The sequence below is a fragment of the Apodemus sylvaticus genome, chromosome 21 (assembly GCF_947179515.1).
Source record: "Apodemus sylvaticus chromosome 21, mApoSyl1.1, whole genome shotgun sequence".
Taxonomy (NCBI): domain Eukaryota; kingdom Metazoa; phylum Chordata; class Mammalia; order Rodentia; family Muridae; genus Apodemus; species Apodemus sylvaticus.
Genome location: NC_067492.1, coordinates 35,431,915 through 35,453,071, shown reverse-complemented (window position 1 = coordinate 35,453,071; position 21,157 = coordinate 35,431,915). Strand labels below are relative to the sequence as shown.

Genomic DNA, 21,157 nt, shown 5'->3' with positions numbered 1-21,157 from the left:
TTTGAAGCTCTAGTAAGGGGGTGGTGACTGGGGGTGGGGGGCCCAGGCTCTCATGAGACCTTCAGCCCCCTGTGCTAGGGGAAAGTGTCCCTTACTCCAGTAGTCTGCTGCAGCCAACAGGCTTCGTCCAGTCACTTTTGCCTGGAGGAGAAAGCCAGGTAGACTCTTTCCTGTTCCTTTTTGGCTCCTTTTCCCTCCCTTCTCCCCCCTCCCACCATCTCCTTTCCTTCCTCCACAGCCTCCTCTCTTCGCTCTCTCTCCCGTAACCCTGCATCCTCCCTCCCCCCTCCTCTGACACTGACATGTAGCTAATGGTGGTGGCTCGTCGGGACCCTGGGGGCATCATAGCTGGCCCTCTAAGGGGACACAAGCAGCCTGGAGAGCCATCAGGAAGTGGTTATGGGTAGCCACACTCCCTCCCTCTCTAGCTGAACATTTTTGAGTCCCGGCGGCGGTAGCCTGTAGCTGTGGTCACGGCATAGGTCTCAGAGAAGGCTGGTGGGGGGATAACTGGACCAGGAGAGCTGGAAACGCGGCAGCTTTGGGAAGAAGCAGAGAGGAGCTGAGATCCATTGTCACCTGGGTAAGTGCATGCAGACCCTTGGACTGGGGTCTTGTGCAGATGGCAGTCTCCTTAACCCAAGGAGACCATTTCGCTGTGACTTAAGAGAGGCTCTCACTAGCAGGTCAGCTTTCAATTCAAGACTGGGCCTCTTCTGGAGCTAGCCTGGATTCCCAGAAAACCTTCGCTCTTCACTGTGTGACCCGCGGGCCTCATATTCATCTGTTCAGTGGGTCATGGGCTTTTTCTCATGGGTTTTAAAGAAGATTAAATATGTTAATGGTGGCTCAGGCCTGTAATCTGAACACTTGGGAGGCTGAAGCAGGAGGATTAGAAGTTCATTGCCAGGCTGGGCTACATAGAGAGACACCATCGCAAAACACAAGCACATAAATGTATTAATGGCTCAAAAAAGCTTTTTGAGTCCTGCCCTGCCTTTCTGAAGTATTTTATTGTATTGCTGAAGCTGTATTTTATAAGTATAGCTGTCTTGCTGAAAGGGCAGGCACCTGCTTGTCACAGAGGAGTCGAGAGAACCTTTGTGTGCCCAGGGAGGGGGCTCTGGCTGGTGCCTCCCGTCTCCTCCCTGCCGGGCCTTGGATTCAGCCAGAGTTGGGAGCTGCCTGACTTTGTGTCTCTGAGCTGGCAGCCTCTGGGCCAGGAATGAGGAGGAGAAAAGGGAGGTTTGGTAGCCGACCTTGGGAACAGAAAGATCCTACAGTCCACAGATGGGCATCTTGCCTGGTGCAGGGCAGCCCAGTGCAGCCCCCCAGAAAGCCAGCGGGTGGCCTTGGGCAACTCAAGAAAGCAGATGGGAAAAGAGGAACTTCAAGGGGACATGGAGACTGCTGTGGTCTGAAAGGGAAGAAAGTCTGGCCAGGGCTGCATGCCCTCTTTGTCCCTCACTGCCAGCTCCAAGGTAGATCTTTCCCTGATCTTTACCCTAAATTGGACAAAGATGGCGATCATAGTCTCCCATTGCAGAGGACAGGGGTCATAGTTGCACATTGACAAAATAGAAAACTGAGGCCCACTGAGAGGCAGGCTAGCTCAGGATTCCGGGTTTAGGTGGCCTCGCTGTGACTGCTGCCACCTGGCTCTGCGTACCAATTCAAAAGGCAATTCACAGTGACTCGTTGAATACAACTGTGTGACTGCGTACTGGACACTTGGCTTTGACCTGGCTCAGAACAGTCAGGGACAAGAAGTGACCAGGGCTGGTACCAGAGTCCCCAGACCACCGAAGCCTTCCTTAGTCTATACTATGCTACTTATGGTATGAGAGGTGTGAGTCCTCGGGGCATTACCCCACAACCTCTCCTGTAATTTCTCAGACTCTCCAGTTGGCCCCAAGATTCCTCGGGGCTTTGAGCATCTCCATCCCCAAACTCTCCTGTTCCTCACCTCCTGCAGCGTCTTATTGCTGGAGATGAGAACATAGGCCTCGCTGGGTAGGGCAATGGATCGCTGTAGTGGATCGGATTGTTTTGGGTCAGGTACGGCACTGTTGGCACTGGTGTTTGCCCACACGCAGCTGCCGCTGCTGCTGCCACCGCCGCTGCTGCTACTTACTGCAGGGGAAGGGAGACAGGATCAGCCGGACTGCACCCCAGGCTCACGGGGGACCTGTCGCCTGGAAGTGTCAGAGATGGTGATGAGGGGCCCTGGGGAGCACTGCAACCTAAATGGCTTCATTGGCTCTTGTCTCCTGCTACCTAATAGCCTTGGGGACAGCTCAGAAAACAAGGGACGGGAGACAGTACATGTGTGTGCACATGTGTGCACTTACATGAAGCCATGCTGATCGGCTGCCGTCTGTGTTAAGGTATCCGAGAACTTGTTTTTAACGTGAATGGCAGGTAGCTGTCTGTGCTAAAAGGGCCCGCCCCATTGGTTTGGGGAATGGCTTCAGTAAGTTTTATGCTGTTTCTGCTTGTGGGATTTAACAGCGTCTTTGTTGTGCTAAGGCCCGAGAGAAAGTAGGGTCCAAAGGTCTCTTTAATCAGAGGATAGGTACCAAGCTCCCCCACTGTAAGGCCAGGGAGACTGAGGGAGGGAAGGGACACGGTAACCACAGGGTTGAAACCATTGCTTTGTGGTCAGGCGGACTTGGTTTGAGTCATGTCATGGCGGCTCCTTTGCTTTGTGATCTCGGCTGTGATGTAAGCCCTTTGCATCTAACGCTCGCTCGCTCCCTGCCTTTGGTAAGCATTGTTTTAGAGTTAGTGGAAGGTGAGTGGGCTACAGAGTTGGGACCCTGGGCTGCTCTGTGGCAAGGCTGCTGCTGCTGCTGCTGCTGCTGGCACCCAGTGCTTACTGAAGGGGACCTGGATTCCAGAGTCCCTTCCATTGTTCTGGATAGAGGCCTGCTGAGCTCCATACTCGTCTGCTGCCTACTGGTCACCATGGTGCTGGGAAAGAGGCAGAGGCCTGAGCTCAGGACCGTGGAAATGTTTCATATTAGCACCACAGGAAGGGCCTTGTGGGTGAGGGTAGTTAAGGAAGTAACCAAGGCTAGCTCGGTCCTGCCTGGTGATGCTCCTTAGCCTTCCTAGCCCCTCCCCCACATGCATGTCTAACTGCAGGTACAGGAAGCTGCAGAACGGTCAGCTGCTGAGACCTTAGAGTCTTTTGTGCCTGGGCTGGCACTCGATGCCTACAGTTCCCCTCCTCCCTCAGTTTCCCCACGGTGCTGGCAGGGCTTCCAGAGGGTATTGCAGCTCATGGATGTTGGCAAGAAATCACAAGAAGGTGAGGTCTGTGCTAGCTGAGCGGTCCTCTATAGCAAGGCTAGGTCTAGCTGGTCCTATCTGGACCTATCTGGACCTCTATGGTCTTATATGATCCTATATGGGCCTATATGGCAGCCATGCTGAGTATGATAGCTCATCTGTAATCCTGGTGCCAGAAGAGCTGAGGCAGGGGGATTGCTGCACGTTCAAGGCCAGCCTGGTCTAAATGCGAGACAAACAAAAACAAACAAACAAGCACCACAGAAAGTGAGCCTTGCCATAGTGGGTAAGGCCTGGGAACCTGCCAGCCTCCAGGGCAGGTGCCAACTTGATTTTTATTATCATGTAGTCTAGACAGATTCCTGAGGCCTGAAGTCACAGTACTGCCCTGTGACCCCAGCACCCCTTCTCAGTGAGGGCTAGGTTCTGAAGGGGTCAGCTGGCTCGGGTGTCAGTCACCCAGCCGTGGAGTCGGGGCCGATGCAGAAGGCAGGGTCCAGCATTTACAAGTGTGCTCAGAAGCTGGGGTCATAGCCAAGTGAGCCCTGACTGAGCGCGGAGGGGCAGCGCAGTCCCCTGGGTCTGGTAACCGGCTCCTTTGAACGTGTGGATAAGTGGTGTTTGTAAGTGGGGCGTTGTACTGATGAGCCAAGCCTGGAAGGTGTTGGGGGAGGATCCCCTCAGCCCTGTGCCCCACTCCCACTCCAGCCTTGGATGTGTGTCTGAGTCGCTTTCCTCCGCAGAGATTGGAGTCCACGCCAACCGTCCTCCCCTTCCTCCTCATCCAGTGCACACTGCAAGTGCACGCACATGGGCTCGGAGGGCACGCGCACTCGCAGCTCTGCGTGCTCAGACTGTGAAGGCTCCTCTCGTCTCCCATCCTCTCCCTGAGTCTCCATAGCTCCCAAGGTACACAGTCTACAGCCCTGTGTTAGAAAGTAGCTGAGGATAAGCTGAGGCCTCTTCAGCCTCCACAGACAGGCCCCGGGTCGGTCACAGGAGACTCAGACCAGGAAACTAGTTGGCTCTCTCCTTCCTTTACCTGGTTTTATCTCCATCTCTGGCTGTCCTGACAGCTGAGTAAATGTAGCAGATCCTTGCTAGGCTGCTGGGTACCCCTGCCCCCCCACGTGTGGCCTGTCAGTCACCGGATACTACCACAGCCAGACTCTGGGCCCCACCTGAGCTGTGGTGCAAAGACCCAGGCCATGTCCTTCAAAGTATCTTTCCTGGGGTGGGTCCCAGTGCAGTGCCAGTTTGGGACACCTCTGATGAAACCAGCCCTTGGCAGGAAGGCACACAGGGCCATGCATGGATCTGAGGAAGTCGGATACTCTTGGAGCCTTGGGCTTTGAGCAGAAGCTCACAGTGGAAATCTGTCATTCAGAACCCAAGAACACATCCTAGCAAGGCCTAAGGCCTCTGACAGACACCCTTGGGATAACTTGTAACCCTAGTGGGTGTAAAGAGGTCCCACTTGACACAGGAGGTGGCAATCCAGGAAGGGTTAATCTAGAACTCCCTTAGTTCCTGTTCAACTTCCACCTCCATCTAGGAGGAAATGGATTTTCCAGGAGCTGGCGGCATCTAGGTGACGCGGGTCCCCATAGGAGGGCAGGGGAAGTGACTCAGGCCTCGGGAGGGAAAGTGAGCTCTAATATTGCGACTGCCACCGTGCCCAGCCCTTTCCCCAGCAACCAATCATGCTAGGAATAGTGGGGGCTCACACAGCCTCAGCCCCCCTGTCTTGGGGAACCCCTAGGGACCCTGTGATGTTGTCCATTGTGTCCGGCTGGCTCAGCGTGTTCTGTTCTCAGCATGTTTACGGGAAGCCGGGGTCAAGAACAACAGGCACTCTGAAAGGGGTTGTCAGTCCAGCAACTTCTCTCTGGGCTGGGCGTGCCTACTGTGTGCCCGTGACCTCCACAGCTCCTGGTTTTCTTTTGGGGGGATCCTAAGCCAGAGGGGTGTATTCCTTGGGAAGTTTGGAGGAGAGGGCTTGGCAGCAGCCTTGTATGCTCTTGGGAGAGATGGCCCTTTTCTGGCCTCAGTTTCCGCATCTGTAAAATGGTAAACCCAGAACAGGGCTTACTCTCCAGATGTTGCTGTTACTCTTGGGGTGGGGCTGCTAACCAGCCTCAGTAACCATTGGCTCCGGCAGTGCTGTGGCAGGTGACATTTGGTGGCTGAGGTTGGTCTGCTTTGCCGTTCTTTATCTGCACAGGCCAAAGGTGGTCCCCAGGAGGTGGGCCTCTGCGGCTGGTTGCAGGGACTTGGGTAACCAGGTCGTGGGATGCCTCCAGGAGGCACTGGGGTCCCATCCTCTGACACTGCCCTTACTGTTTGGGGTGTGAGGCTGGGTGGCAGGTGCATATATATCGATAGGCCTGGGAGAGGCTCGGGCGGGGATTGCTGAATGGATAAATAGGACTGTATTCTTCCTGACCCATGTGGCCATCCCTTAACTGTCTGAAGAGGACCTCCTCCCATCCCCCAGTTGTCCGCCTTGTCCAGATCCTGGCAGCCTGTGACATTCAGGGCCAGCTAGGAGGAGGGAAGTTCTCTGGGTGGGGTCACAGCCTTCCCGATACTCTGTCCGGAAGGGAGGCTCATGTTCTAGGAATTTCCCTTCAAGTGCTCCGAAGGCCAAGCTGGCCACCTGCAGTGGACAGAGGCCTGAAGAGAGAAGCACGGCCTCCTCAGGAGGGTTAGGGAGTTGGGAGAAAAGGGTCAGGGTCAGGGTCAGGGACAGGAGTGCAGTGGACGGAAGGTACCCAGGGACAATCTAACTTCAGCGGAACCCTGTGCGAACCCCAGGTCAAGGCCCTTTTTGGTGAGCAGTAGACTTAATTCTCACAGTGACAGCTGAGGTAGGTTTGATTTGTAATCCTCTTTACAAGAGAGGGAAATGAAGCCCAAATATGGTGTAGCTAACTTAAGGACACACACAGCTCGGAAAATATAGAGGCAGGGATTTGAATCCAGGTGGTCTGGCTCTGGAGTCCACTCTACTAAGAAATCCAAGTGACAAACCTCCTCCTCCTCAAACCCCAAGAATGCCAACAGGGTTGCTTCTCCTCAGAGTGGCTCCACAAAGGTGGGAAGTGGAGGGGCAGTCACCCCTTGTTTGTGCTTGATCTCTTCTTGGGTTGCCATGGTGATCCAGCCTCATGGTGTCCCTCCCACGAGGGGGAGCTTGCTCCCTTCCCTGATTCTTTTGTTCTCAAGGGCCATTTGGGGAGGATCAGTGCAAGACAAATCCTCTCTGGCACCGAGAAGCTAAATCACACCTCTCTGCCACCAGCCTCTCCGGTCCTGGTGGCTGGCTCCCCCTGGTGGCCATGACAGGAAACGTCCTTCTCTACTGCACAGAGTTACCCTGTGGCTTCACTGCTTCCGCCTCTACACGAGGCTGTTTCAGAATGTGGCCAGGCTGAATGAGGAGGGACTGTGTCCGATGGTGGTGTGTGGATAAAAAGATCCAGGCAGTGGGGTAAGGGGTGGGGGTATCAAGTGTAGTTATGACTGGTCCCAGAAGCGAGCTTCCTGTAACTAGCTAGGCCTCAAGGATTGTGACACAGGGTTCCCAGGAAAAAACTCAGACTGCCCATTCATTTCCCTGCGTGTCCTCTAGACCTGGTAGAAGCAGGATGGTGGCTTCAGGTAGATCTAGACAGGGCCACTCTATGACCTCTGGGCCCCTCTGTGAGCCACTTACACCATGTGGCAGAGCAGCAAAAAGGCAGAGCGGTGACTGTGCCTATTTATAGCCTCTTGCTGCTCTGGAGAGGCCTGACCATTTCTGTGTGACCTTTAGCTCACTCCCATCCATACACAGGCCTCCTGCTGTAGGACTGGCCCCTCCCCTGTCCCCTGTCCTCGTCCCCACCCCAGTCATAATGCTCTCACTCTCTTCCAGGTAGGAATATAATGGCTGTCCAGGTGCAGCGGCAGATGGTCCACTTCCTACTGAGTCTGTTCTTTCTGGTGCAAGGTAGGCTTTCTTGGGGCTCTGGGGTTGGTGTGACTTTGTCTAATGCCTCGGTGTCTGTGTGCGGACTCTCTGGGTAAGGGATGGGTCTGCAAAGCAGCCCCCGAGGGCGCCTTGGGGGGAAACAGGCATCTCTTCCTTCTTAGATGCAGCTTGGGATAGTGCCGTCCTCTGTCTCCTTTACAGGGAGTGTTCTTGAACAGTGCACACGTGTCCCACAGTCTAATACAATCATGGTCTCATTAATTAAATAATTTCCATTAAACTTTGGCTTTTGACTTTGAAACAAATTCTTTATCTTTGCTTTTATTTTTTTCCCCTTGGTATTTTGAAACCAGTAAGTTTCTAGCAAGATAGATAACATTGTTATATGTTGTTGTAGACAGATAGATACATTGTTGTAGACCCTTGAAGTACAGAGCCTTGGAAAGTGTGTGAGTCCCAGGTTCTTGCCCACGGCTGGTCCCATTTATAGCCTCTGCCTCCTCAGGTGCACAGGGCGGCAGCCCCCGAGAAGACTTCCGCTTCTGTGGCCAGCGGAACCAGACACAACAAAGCAACCTTCATTACGATCAGTCTTCAGAGCCTCACATCTCCGTGTGGAACACTGAGGAGACCCTCACGATTCATGCCCCCTTCCCGGCAGTCCCAAACATTCCCCGCTTATTCCCAGAGCCTAGAGGGCTCTATCACTTCTGCCTCTACTGGAGCCGCCACACTGGGAGGCTCCACCTGCGCTACGGGAAGAACGATTACTTGCTTAGTAGCCAAGCCTCCAGACTCCTCTGCTTCCAGAAGCAGGAGCAGAGTGTGAAGCAGGGAGCCCCGCTGATCGCCACCTCTGTCAGCTCCTGGCAGATCCCTCAGAACACCAGCCTGCCGGGGGCTGCGAGCTTCGTCTTCTCCTTCCACAGTAAGGCTGGAGGGGACACGGTGAGGGTGGGATGGGAGTCACAGAAGACGTGGAAAGCCCATTGAGGAGGACCTGGGTTCGGACAGCAGCTGTGGTCACCGAACCTGGGTATCCTCTAGCAGGAGGACAGCTGTGAAAGGTGGCTGGGGAGGGGAGGATTGGACCGATTGCCTGTCCCTGTTATGATCTAAGATCACTTCAGCCATTAGGAGAGCACCGTAGGTACGTTTCCTCTCTATGATAAAACACTCTGACAAAAGCAACTTAAGGGAGAATGGTTTCTTTGGGCTCCCAGTTCTAGGGTACACTCACTCCATTATGGTGGGGACATCCTGGTGGCAGGTGCTTGGAGCAACTGGTCGTTTGCATCCGTAGTCTGGAAACAGACTAAGATAAATACTTCTACTCAGCAAGCTTCCCTCCTGTTTACATAGCCCGGGTCCTAAGCCCAGGTCATGGTGCTGCCCACTTGTAGAGTGGATCCTCCCACCTCGGTTAACCTAAACTAGATAATCCCTCACAGACATGGTTCCTGTCAGGTAAATGATCAATACTAATTATCACAGAGAACAAGGGATGGAGAGAAAGAGATTATTACTTATAGGTCCTGAGATGCAGTGCACACCCTGGGGGTCATGCTTATATGCACGCAAAGGTCAGGATGCAGTGGGAGGAGGGTAGGGGAGCACAGCTTGACCTGGGAATGTAACACCAGAGCCACACTCCATCCAGAAGGCCCAGCTTCTGTTCAAAGCGCAGGGGCTGGAGGAATGGCTCAGTGGTTAAGAGCATCTGCTGTTCTTACAGAACAGCAGGTCTGCCTCCTCAGGTGCACATGGTGTTCAGTTCCCAGCAACTACAATGGGTAGCCCCCCAAACATCTGTAACTTCAGTTCCAGGGTCCCCCCCCCATACCCTCCTCCAGTTTGTGCAGGAACCCAGTGTGTACACAAGGCATGTTTATACACACTCATACACACGCAAATTAATTAATTAAATCATTAAAAAACAAAGCACAGGTAGAAGTAATGTGAACTGTAGGCATTTCCGTAGACCCTAGTGTCAACGGAAAGGAAACTGGGGTCCAGAGAGCTATGCAACTAACAGATTGGAGCTCTGGGATGTGAACCTCCTAGCAGCTGACTAGCAGGGGCTGGGAGAATTAAGAGGATAAAAGGTCAGGAAAGCAGGGAGGGCTGGCCTTGTGGGTCAGGAAAGGGATGCTTTCTTACTGGGGACTCCTCCTAGAGACACCCAAGTTCCCAGGGGCTCAGGTAGAGACAGAGAAGCTAGAGATTGGGAGGTCCCCACAGCTGGCACGAACAACCCGTATAGTTCCCACAGAGATCTGCCTGGGTCTGGTCCCTCAGAGCCTTCTGTGCTCCTGCGCAGCAGGCCCGAGGAGACACAGCCCCCCCCCCCCTTAGCTGGCTTCGTGTTTCTGTGACCTGTGGCCCCCTCTGCCTCTTGCACCCTTGGTCCCCTCTTCTGTGGGTGCCATATGCTGGCCCTGGGTCTAGGCGGCAACCTCAGGCAGTCTGTTACCTCCCCAGACGGCCCACACAAGGCCTCCCACAATGCATCTGTGGACATGTGTGATCTCAAGAAGGAAATGCAGCAGCTTAGCAGGTACCTGCAGCATCCTCGAAAGGCCTCCAAGCGGCCCTCCGCAGCGTACATCAGCCAGTAAGTGTGGATTACCTTCCTAGGGGATCATGGAAGGTCTAACCTGGGCTAGGAGGAACTAGGAAACCTTCTCTGAGGCTGGACCTCCCTTTACTGGTTGTCAGTAAAGACAGATACCAATGCAATCCCCAACCTCTTCCCTACAAGAAACTCTATCTTGGAGTCTGGCACGTTGAATTCCCGAGAAAGAGAGAGAGAGAGAGAGAGAGAGAGAGGCGTAAGTGGGACATGGGCATGAACTGAATTTCAAAGCACTGTCCCTCGCTGCCACTCCCTTGTATCTCCATACCAGGCTATCTGTGTCCTTTGTCCTCGACCCCCTTGCCTCTCTGTTCGTATCTACCCCATATATCTAGACCACCCCTCCCTACTTCCCTCTGTCACCTGCCATGTTCTCCCCACACCAGGCAGTTACAGAACCTGGAGTCAAAACTGACCTCTGTGAGCTTCCTGGGAGACACACTATCCTTTGAGGAGGACCGGGTCAACGCCACAGTGTGGAAGCTGCCACCCACAGCCGGGCTAGAGGATCTGCAAATCCACTCCCAGCAGGAGGTCAGCGCCCTAGGGTGGGGTGGGCTAGAAGGGCAGGCTGGAGCAGGCCATACAGCATAGGGGCACCCCTTGGGTTTCTCTGGGTCCAGGGACAATCCTCAGCCTACAGGGAGAGCTGGTGTCTGAAGCCCCAGGTTGTAAGACCCCACCTCTTAGCCTTAGCTCCTGCCACTTGACTGCCTGGCCCCTTGTGGGGTGGCCCAGAGCCCAGTGTTTAGAAGGTGGTTGTTTGGTGTGAGGGGGGATCTGGGGCATTTTCTGGGCCAGGAACTGAGGGTCCTCGATATGCAGGAGCTGCAGAGTGAGGTCCAGGCATACTCGGTGCTGCTTCCCCGGGCCGTATTCCAGCAGACCAGAGGCCGTCGCCGGGATGCCGCCAAGAGGCTCCTGGTCGTAGACTTCAGCAGCCAAGCTTTGTTTCAGGTATGGAGTCTACACACACACACACACACACACACACACACATATACGCACACACGCACACACACACACACACATACACACACACACACGAGCGCGTGCATGCGCACACACGCATATATGTGCATATGGGTATATATACATATATATATACATACATATATATTCATGCATATATACATATGGCTATATATATACATGCATATATAGGGCAGAGAGGCAGTGGCTAATCTCCTCCTCCAGGAGCCAAAGCCCCTCCTATAAAGGCAGAAAGGGCACTCCAATGCACAAACCTCCTGGGAGAGGTGTGAACAGTGCTGTTCTCACTCCAGTGTGAATGACCAGCAAGGCACTTAGGAGTGACAGTAGTCTAGAAAGAGTGGGTGAGGCCTTCTCAGCTTTTCTTCTCATCCTTAAACCTCTGACCTGTCGTCCTCCCTGCCCCCAACCTCATCTATCTAGGACAAGAACTCTAGCCAAGTCCTGGGTGAGAAGGTCTTGGGTATTGTCGTGCAGAACACCAAGGTCACCAACCTCTCAGACCCTGTGGTACTCACCTTCCAGCACCAGCCGCAGCCAGTAAGTGGGAGCAAGCCAACTGCCAGGCCAAGGTCCCTTCCCGCTGGGACACATGTCTGCTTCCTGTCTCTCCCAGCTCACTTGTCTTTTATGGAAAGATTGCTGATGAGGGTGCCCAACAGCCAGGTCCCAGATTGGGGTTGGGGGTGGGGACTGCGAGGTGGGTGCTGAGGAGACTAGGAAGGGTGGGCGGTAGGAGGAATGAAAGGTAGACTGTGGAGGGAATGCCAAGGGTAAGCAATGGAGGGAATATGGGAGGAGACCAAAGAGAACACAGAGTGGGGAGTCGGCTGTGGAAGGAACAGAGGCTGAGTTATGGCGGCCCGTGCTTCTTGTCCCTACAGAAGAACGTGACTCTGCAGTGCGTGTTCTGGGTTGAAGACCCGACATGTGAGTAGGGCGGGGTCTCTAGGGGAAGATGTGGAATTGTCGGGATAGGAGGGATGAGGAGCCCCAGGGATGGATTTCTGGAGAACATGGGCTCGGGAAGGCACGATGGAAGCGGGGATCTGCTGGTGGAGCAAACGTTTGCAGCAGTGACCCAGTCTTGTGTGGAGGGCGTGGTGGGTGGGGTCTTGAAGACTGGGGCTGACCAGAGTCCTGTGCTTTCCCCTCAGCAAGCGGCGCTGGGAGCTGGAGCAGTGCGGGCTGTGAGACAGTGAGCAGAGACACACAGACATCCTGCCTGTGCAACCATCTGACCTACTTTGCAGTGCTGATGGTAGGGGTCTCCCCTAGAACCCCCTGCAGTCCCGCCACAGGCCAAGCCCATGTCCTGTGTTATGCACTTGGAACCGGCTTCCTCATTTAATCCCAAATAACCTGCCAAGATAGCTCTGGTCATCACTCTACTTAGAAGGATGCTGAGGTTAAGTACCCTACAGTGTTGGTGTCTGATGAACGTGCAGATTCCTGCTCCCAACCTGCAGGCCTGGGCCAGGAAAATGGTTCCTATACACCCCCACTGGAAGCCACTAAGATGGGCTCTTGCATTCCCCAAATATCAGAGGCTTTGTTGACCTGACTCCCCGCTCCCAGAATCCCTTTGTGTAAGAAGCTGGGGAGCTTATGTTGAATATCATAGAAATAAGGAGTCTTGTTGGCTCACACTGTGGCTATATCCTGATAAACCCACCTTGGGAAAATATGCTAAGTCAACAAATACACAGACTCTGCCCAACACCAGCTCTTCTGAGCACACGGGGCAAGCGTCTCCTAGGCCTCAGGGCTGATGTAGCCTCAGTGGTCCTAGGAGATCTCTTGATTCTGAGCAGAGCTTGTGCTGACAACTGGGGCTCCAGGGGACAATCTCCAGCTTAAGCTGCCTCCATTGGGGTTTTGTGTGGCTCAGACCTGACCAGAGCCTGCTTCTTGGGTGAGGGTTCCTGCCGTGTGGGTCAGAGACTTCCTGGGATGGAAGTCGCAGAGGCCTCCAAGAGGGTATTCATGTGGGGGAGGGGCTTGCTAGCTCCCAGCTGGCCAGGAGCAGATGCTGGCCACTGGGGAGGGGACCCTGCTGAGATTGCCACTCTGTCCCCATTCAGGTGTCATCCGTGGAGGTAGAAGCCACTCACAAACATTACCTCACGCTCCTGTCCTACGTGGGCTGTGTCATCTCTGCTCTTGCTTGTGTCTTCACCATTGCTGCTTACCTCTACTCCAGGTAGGCCAGAGGAAGCAGAGTGGATCCGTTTCATTCCTGTAGACTAGGACTCCTACAGTGCAGGCTTGCTTCACCCAAAATATGTGCATCGTTGGGAAGCTATGGGTGGGCTCCCTGCTGACCACCACACTCTGTGACTGTTGTACCCCAATAATAATAATATCAGTTAATCTAGCATTAGCACTAAGGATCTGCACGGTCAAAATGCAGACTGCAGGGCACACAGGGTAATAACACAATGATAATGGCGATGGAAACAGAACTAGGCGATTTCACACGGGGTGTCCGCGTGCCACATGCTGTCCAAAGAGGGCAGCAGACATTGAGACCTCACAGTGAGGGAGTGACAGACAGAGGTTGTCCAATTATCAATGTTTGGTATAGCCTCCATTAAAGTCAGCTAGGACCCGGGCCTGCCTGAGTGGAGGAGACACACTCTTGGCTGTGGGATACACTCAACAGGTCTTCAGTTGTCCTGGAGGAGGGGTGGAGCTGGGCACAGGGGGGGCTGAAAGCGGGTGTATCATGGCGGGGTGCATCTGCAGGTACACACCCCCAAGGCTGGGCAGGTGCTTCTGAAGAGGGCAGTTGTTGGCTTTGTGGAGGCTGAGGTAGGCAGAGCACTGAGCACAGGGGCAGGGGCATGGGGACTAACAGGAATGCAGTACTTCCAACCGGGCAATGGTGGCGCACGCCTGTAATCCCAGTGCCTGGGAGGCAGAGGTGGGCAGATTTCTGAGTTCAAGGCCAGCCTGGTCTATAGAGTGAGTTCCAGGACAGCCAGGGCTATACAGAGAAACCCTGTCTCAAAAAACCAAAATAAATAAATAAATAAATAAATAAATAAATAAATAAATAAATAAATGAAAAAGAAAAAGAAAGAAAGAAAGAAAGAAAAAGAAAGAAAGAAAGAAAAGAAATACAGTACTTTCTACATCAGACCTTTTGCCAGATCCATCCTCCCACTGTGTAGAGGAGGAGGCATTCTGAGGTGGACTGGACTAGCCCAGGGCAGTATAGAAGAGTACGTCAAGAATAGTTATGGTGGGGCAGTGTCTTTTGCTGAAATTCTGGAACTCCTTAGAACCCCATGGTACAGAGACACACTGCACTCTTGGGCAGATATCCCCAGATACTCAGAGCCACATGGGTAGACAGTCATGGAACAGACATGGAAGACTTCCTGGAAGAAGGGGAGAGGAAAGAGGAAAAAAAAGAGGAGGATGAGGAAGAGGAACAGGACAGGGCCATGCCCCGGCCGCTGCGCTAGCCCACCAGCATATACTCACATGGTCCCAGTAGGAAGAAGTCACGTGACTACACCATCAAAGTGCACATGAACCTGCTGCTGGCTGTCTTCCTGCTGGATGTGAGCTTCCTGCTCAGCGAACCTGTGGCACTGACGGGCTCTGAAGCAGCCTGCCGCACCAGCGCCATGTTCCTGCACTTCTCCCTGCTTGCCTGCCTCTCCTGGATGGGCCTGGAGGGCTACAATCTCTACCGACTGGTGGTGGAGGTCTTCGGGACCTACGTGCCCAGCTATCTGCTCAAGCTGAGCATCGTGGGCTGGGGTAAGTGGCAGGGGAGAGGGGACCCCGGAACCCACTGTCTCATCCACTATCCACTAGGCTTCAGGCCAAGCACAGACAGCAGGTTCTGTCCTCCCCTGTTGGGGAATCAGCCAGTTCCTCTATCTGACACATACTCTAGCAGCGACTCTGCCTGTAGATCTTCTGTAAACTCCATGACAGAGTCTCTATAGCTTTGGCATTTTTTTTGTTCTTGGCTGGTGACAATTTAGTTCATCTGTGACCCGTACTACTCAAGTCAGACTGGGGCCCAGAATTTCATGGCATGAGTCATTTGGACAGTCACAGAACTTGACTTCCCCATACCCCCGGACCCCACACCCCACTGGCTGGCTCTTCCTGTGTCCCTCTGCCCACCTTCTGCCCAGGATTTACAAAGCCTGAGCTGACTCTGGCATCCTTGGCTCTGTCCTCCCTCAATAAACTTTCTCTTTCTACTTATAAGCAAGTCAGGAAGGCCAAGGCAGACGTCCTCTCTGCCAGAGTTGTCTCACTGCTGTCCCCCACCAGCTCCATCGTTCCCTCATCTCCCTGTTGGACCATGCTTCAACAGGGGTACCACAGGCCTCTTCTCCTGGGAGACCCAGGAAAGGGACAGGGTACAGTGAAAGAGTGCCTACCCATTAAGGAAACAGAGAGGACCAACCCGGCCCCACTGGGAGCAGAAAAAATGGGCTCAGAGGGTGGAGCCAGAGTGTCCCCTTTGCTGTCCGCAGGTTTTCCTGTCTTCCTGGTCACTCTGGTAGCGTTGGTGGACGTGAATAACTATGGCCCCATCATCCTAGCTGTGCGCCGGACTCCAGACCGTGTCATCTACCCTTCTATGTGAGTGACGGTGGCAGGGACAGGAGTGTGGGTCTCGAGGGATGGGCGGGGACAGCCTTAATTGGTCAGAGCCCAGGACTAAGGACCCAGTGTGCCCTTCAGCGGTCAGGTGCCCTTGCCCAGAGCCTGGCCTCTGTCTGAGCCTGTCAGGCTTCCTTCCCACATCCATTGGTTCTGAAGCAGATGGAGGCCTGCGGTGCAGAGAGCATGTGAACTCACTTCTAAGCACACTGCGGTTCATGTGGCACCATCCTGAAACCAGGCCTGAAGAGCCAGAGTGCTTGGGCTCCAGGCCAGGGAAGAATGCTTTCCATTGACTCTATGTTGATGACATAGAACCCCAAATACCCCCGTACCCCCATGCCAGGCCTGGTGGGTTTGTCCCAACCTCATACTGTCAAGAACATGGTTTCTTTGTTTTGTTTTGTTTTTGTTGTTGTTGTTTTGTTTTTTGTTTTTTGAGACAGAGTTTCTCTGTATAGCCCTGGCTGTCCTGGAACTTACTCTATAGACCAGGCTGGCCTCAAACTCAGAAATCCGCCTGCCTCTGCCTCCCAAGTGCAGGGATTAAAGGCGTGCGCCACCACTGTCCGGCAAGAACATGGTTTCTTTTTTTTTTTTTTTTTTTTTTTGAGACAGGGTTTCTCTGTATAGCCCTGGCTGTCCTGGAACTCACTCTGTAGACCAGGCTTGCCTCGAACTCAGAAATCCACCTACCTCTGCCTCCCAGAGTACTGGGATTACAGGCGTGCGCCACCACCGCCCCGCAATAACATGGTTTCTTAATACCTTCCTTTTTCTGACTGGGTAACTGGACACCAAAGATGGCTCAGTGGTTAAGAGTGCACAGTGTTCTTGTAGAGGATCTGAGTCTGGTTCCTAGTACTTAAATCACAACCATCTTCAACACTCCAGTTCCAAAAGATCAGATACCTCTGAGCTCTGTGGCCTCCATGTGCACGAGGGACACATGTACATCTTCATATAGAGACACATACACAGAATTAAAAATAATAAAAAGTACATTTTTAAAAAACTAACATTTAAGATGACAGAAGGCCAGTGGTGCTTGTACATAACTAGCGGTCCCGACACCCCGCCCCACACCCTCCGGGGCCCTGCTGCTCCCACTCCTGAGCTGAGCCGAGCCTTTCACTCTTGCCCAGGTGCTGGATCCGGGACTACCTGGTGAGCTATGTCACTAACCTGGGCCTCTTCAGTCTGGTGTTCCTGTTCAACCTGGCTATGCTGGCCACCATGGTGGTACAGATCCTGCGACTCCGCCCACACAGCCAGAAGTGGCCCCATGTGCTGACTCTGCTGGGCCTCAGCCTGGTCCTCGGCCTTCCCTGGGCCTTGGTCTTCTTCTCCTTTGCTTCTGGAACCTTCCAGCTTGTCATTCTCTACCTCTTCAGCATCATAACTTCCTTCCAAGGTAGGCGTGGTGAGGGCCCCGGCCCCACTCAGTAGCTCTTGCCCCCCCCCCAGCTGGTAGGCTGTCCACAGGTGGAGCGGGAAGGGGAGATGCCCCCGGGACCCCAAATGCTGCCTTCTCTGGACCTCAGTTGTCTCATTCCAAAATGAGCACCTCCAGGCCGCATGCAGGACAGGCCTCTGTTGGACACTTACTTACGTGTGTGCCCTATGAGAAGCCTCTGGGTTACATCCTGAGCTGGCCGCTCAGTTCTCGTGAGAGAGACAGTGTAGTCAAGAAAGATTGCAGCCGCCAAGGAGACTCAGAGTGGGAGAGTAGGCAATGACAAGTGTAGCACCCGGGCTGGTGTGGACGGTGCTCTCGGGTGATCAGCAACAGAATCAGGATCCTGGAGCCCCCAGCTTGGGACCAGCAGAGTCCACACCCCTCTACCCTGGGCCTCTCATACGCAGACACAAAGGCCTATCCACCTCCATATTTGGCTATGCTGACTGAACAAGGCCCGTGTGGTCACATCAGAGCCAATGGAGTCACCGTGGGGTAGACTGGGATGAGGAGATTCATTCTAAAATCTGGTGGTTAGGCATTTCATCTTGTCCCCTGTGAGGCATGGGGACCTAGGCCAACACTGAACCCCTGATATGCCACAGTGTACTGAGTCGTTCTGAGTGACTCCAGAGCCCTGAGTAAATGACTGGACCCCTGGAGCAGAGGGATTCTGAGAAGGAAACAAGGGCCAGACAGGAGGGTCTTGCCATCTGGTAACGCATGTGTCTCACTGCCCACAGGCTTCCTCATCTTCCTGTGGTACTGGTCCATGCGGTTCCAGGCCCAAGGCGGCCCCTCCCCTCTGAAGAGCAACTCAGACATCGCCAAACTCCCCATCAGCTCCGGCAGCACCTCTTCCAGCCGCATCTAGGCCACCACCGCCGCACCTCCCCGTCGGGGGGGACACATGCATGGAGTCTGCTTACACCGCCTGTGGCCTGGTGCTGTGCCCATCCAGCCTTTCTTGGTTAGTGGCATCCTAGAGAAGGCCCTGGTCCTTGAAAGGGGTAGGGCTGTTGCTCTGGTAGGTAGATACCCAGCTTGCCTTGGGGACTACTCTGGTCCCCAAAGGGCTCAGAAGCACACTGCCATTCTGTCTGTGGGGCTGTCCTCACAGCCGTTTCAGTCTGGAGCTGAGGCCTTGTCTTTCTGGCCACCTCTGGGCCCAGCTAATGCTGGGTGTTGAGACCTGCAGGCCCAAGCTGGGGTTAGACCTTGAAGGAAGCTGACACGTCTGGCCTGAGACACAGCTGCCTTGGCCCTTGCTGCTCTGTCTCTGGGGTCACCATGCAGATCCTGAGGGTGGCACTGAGAGTAAATGGGCTGGGAGAAGGTTTGGAGGCAGAGTCTTTTCAGGATCTGAGCATCTCCCCAGTCTGTCTGCAAACCCTCCTCTTCATTTCCCACTCCACCCCCTCCTCTGTGGTCCCCTAGCCCTCCATCTGCAGCCTGGGGTCCTAGACCAATGTTGTGATTTGGGGTAGTAGTTCCCAGGAGTTTCCTGGTGCCGGCTATAAACTCCTGTCTGTTGTGTGGGCTTCGGCCTCTGACTCAGGGCAGGATCCTGGGCTGAACCAGGCCAGCCTGTCTGAGCCTCTCTCCGAGCTGCCTCACCTACGCTCACACCTCAGAGGGGCCTCCACCTCTCCTGAAGCCTCCCTCTAGCAAGAACTGTGGGATACAGCCCCGCTTTCAACCCAGCACTCTGAAGACCAAGACATTGGTCAACTTGATATTCTCCTGAGAAGTGGTCTTCAAATCCCTGCAGGTGGCTCGGAAGACACTGGGCTGCCTATCGTGAATTCTGTCCTCCTAACGTACAGTGAGCGGCCCCCCGAAAGCGCTCACCAAGTCCTGGAGCTTTAGGCACAGGGCTGGGAATCCAGGAGGACTTCCTGCAGAAGGCAGCGTTTCATCTTAACCTCAGTCTTAAGGGTGGGGAGGATGTTCTTTTTAAATACCAGTTCATTTGTCTTTTGATATTAAAGCTCTTTGTAGAGAGTTTGGAAACTGTAGGAGATTGTTGAGAAGAGAAATAAAAATTAGCTGTTATCTAATGCCACGGCAAAGCAACACAGTTTAGAGAGTTGCCTGTCTCAGTTATTTTATTTTTTTCCCCACTTCTAGTATTGCTGAGTCAGGTGTCTTGGGGATAATTGGGAAATGGCAAAGAGGGAAATGCGGGAAAGGAGGGGTCTGAGGACACTTTCTCAGGAAAACAAGAGACATGGCCTGCTGGTGTCTGCTGGGGTGGTGCAGGGCAGGGGCGTGTCAGCAGTGACCATTGGCTGTGGCTGGACATTGCTGGCATGTGGGGAGACCTGGGTAGCCACATCAGTTGTCTTTCGCGGGGAATCCAGACTGGTTCATCAAAGCCATTGATCTTAGAATTTTTGGCATATACAAAACCTTCGAAGCGTCAACGAAGAGGTCACTCTTGAGAGATGAGTTCAGATTTTAATTAGTCATGTGATCCAAGGTTCAGTTTGACCATCTGTCTGGAACAGCTGGGCTGGGAAAAAAAAAAAAAAAGACTCGGTTTTTCTCCCAACCTAGCTTCTAGCCTGCTCCTCAGGTCCGTCCTCCCGGCTAATGTGGCACAGGTTAGACATGCCCCAGGTGTCTGTCCCCCTTGGGTTATATGTGACTGCCCCCATCTGGGTTCAAGTACAAAGAGGTATAAAAAGCAGGGTGTAGCTGGGCGGTGGTGGCGCATGCCTGTAATCCCAGCACTCTGGGAGGCAGAGGCAGGCAGATTTCTGAGTTCGAGGCCAGCCTGGTCTACAGAATGAGTTCCAGGACAGCCAGGGTATACAGAGAAACCCTGTCTTGAAACCCTCCCCCCCAAAAAAAGTAAAAAGCAGGGTGTGGTGGCACCTGCAGTCCCAGCATGTGAGATGCTGAGGCAGGAGATTGAGAGGTCCAGACCAGCCTGGGCTATATAGTGAGACTCTCAAGGAATGAAGGGAAGCGGGAGGTAAGTCCTCTTTATTCCAAGTCTGAGATTCGCCCAGGTCCACCACGCCACCGGCTCCCACCCTCACCCCACACTGCACCAGGGGGAGGTGGGAGTACTCTGGGCTCGACAAGGTAAGTGCCACAGCGCGGCATGAATGTGGCAGACTTGAGACCTGTCTGGACTTTGGCCCATGGAAGTCCCAGGTCTCTCTCCAATTTTCCTCCACATCTCTGCTAGCCTCTGCTTCCGCTTTGGAGTTCCTTTGCTTGTTTACTTGGTTGGTTGCTTTTTATTTTAAGATAGGGTTTCTCTGTCCTGGAACTCACTGTGTAGACCAGGCTGGTCTCTTAAGTCACTAAGATCCACCTACCTCTGCCTTTTCAGTGCTGGGATTAAAGGCATGGACCACCATGCCCGATTTTTTTGGAGACCTTATGTTCCTTCCCTTAAGGAAAGAACCAGACCTCCCCAAGCCCCTCTGCTGAGTGCCCTGGCCTGATGTCCCCTCTCCTCTCACAGGCAGAAAGCCCCATCCCCAATTTCTTTCCTGAACCTCTGGTTTTGAGGGTGGCTCAGACTTGGAGATGGGGTCCCCATGTCTCTCAGGGCCTCCTTTCGCTGGAGCGATTCTTTCTGGGCCGAGAGTCTGTAGACAACATACTTACCTTCCCACTAAGGCAAGCAAGGGAGTCTCTAAAGATACTTTTCTGGTTTGGGATACAGCCAGGTGATGCCGGCTGGCCTGGCAATGGGATTGAGGCCTTGCTGACTTGAAGACATTGGGATAAGCTGGGATGACAGGTGATAGGATGGGACATGACAGATGCTAGTCCTGAAATGTGAGGGCCCAAGGCTCTGCAAAGGATCCCAGGCCAGTACCTAGCCTCAGGGGGTCTTTCTAGAAGCTCTGCAGGGCCTCGCTCTCCCACCTCTCTAACAGCCCTTGCTGGCCTCCCAGGAACACCGGACGCCATGCCTCTGCCTGCAGGTCACCACCTTTTTTTTTTTCTCTCATGTGGCCATGAGACCCGTGGAGCCAGCATGGGTGGTCCCAGCATATCAGGAACCACTGTCTCACGGCATCCTTGCCCTTGCCTGAGGTTGGGAGGAAGGCCACATGTATCTAGGGGAGGCTGGCTCCGGGAGAGGCAGGCCAGTGGCTCCCATCTTCCTGTCAGAGGAAGCTAGGGGCCACAGGAA

The 21,157-nt window shown here is 53.8% G+C and overlaps 1 protein-coding gene across 4 annotated transcripts in view; it reads left to right on the top strand.

Moving 5' to 3' along the window:
• The window catches only part of Adgrg1 (adhesion G protein-coupled receptor G1), a 30,137-nt gene extending 11,057 nt beyond the window's left edge, over nt 1-19,080 (top strand). For 2 of the 4 annotated variants that reach the window (XM_052166609.1, XM_052166611.1), the window contains exons 2-14: nt 7,214-7,288; nt 7,776-8,198; nt 9,752-9,884; nt 10,292-10,439; nt 10,731-10,862; nt 11,322-11,438; nt 11,783-11,828; nt 12,056-12,159; nt 12,983-13,101; nt 14,401-14,672; nt 15,407-15,515; nt 16,682-16,950; nt 17,739-19,080. In XM_052166609.1, the coding sequence (XP_052022569.1) occupies nt 7,225-7,288; nt 7,776-8,198; nt 9,752-9,884; nt 10,292-10,439; nt 10,731-10,862; nt 11,322-11,438; nt 11,783-11,828; nt 12,056-12,159; nt 12,983-13,101; nt 14,401-14,672; nt 15,407-15,515; nt 16,682-16,950; nt 17,739-17,869 (2,067 nt within the window). In that variant the 5' untranslated portion in view covers nt 7,214-7,224 and the 3' untranslated portion in view covers nt 17,870-19,080. Of the gene's footprint in view, nt 1-466; nt 584-7,213; nt 7,289-7,775; nt 8,199-9,751; nt 9,885-10,291; nt 10,440-10,730; nt 10,863-11,321; nt 11,439-11,782; nt 11,829-12,055; nt 12,160-12,982; nt 13,102-14,400; nt 14,673-15,406; nt 15,516-16,681; nt 16,951-17,738 lie in introns of those variants that run through there. The other 2 variants (XM_052166610.1, XM_052166612.1) reach the window with 2 other exon arrangements.
• Nucleotides 19,081-21,157: the final 2,077 nt, after the last annotated feature.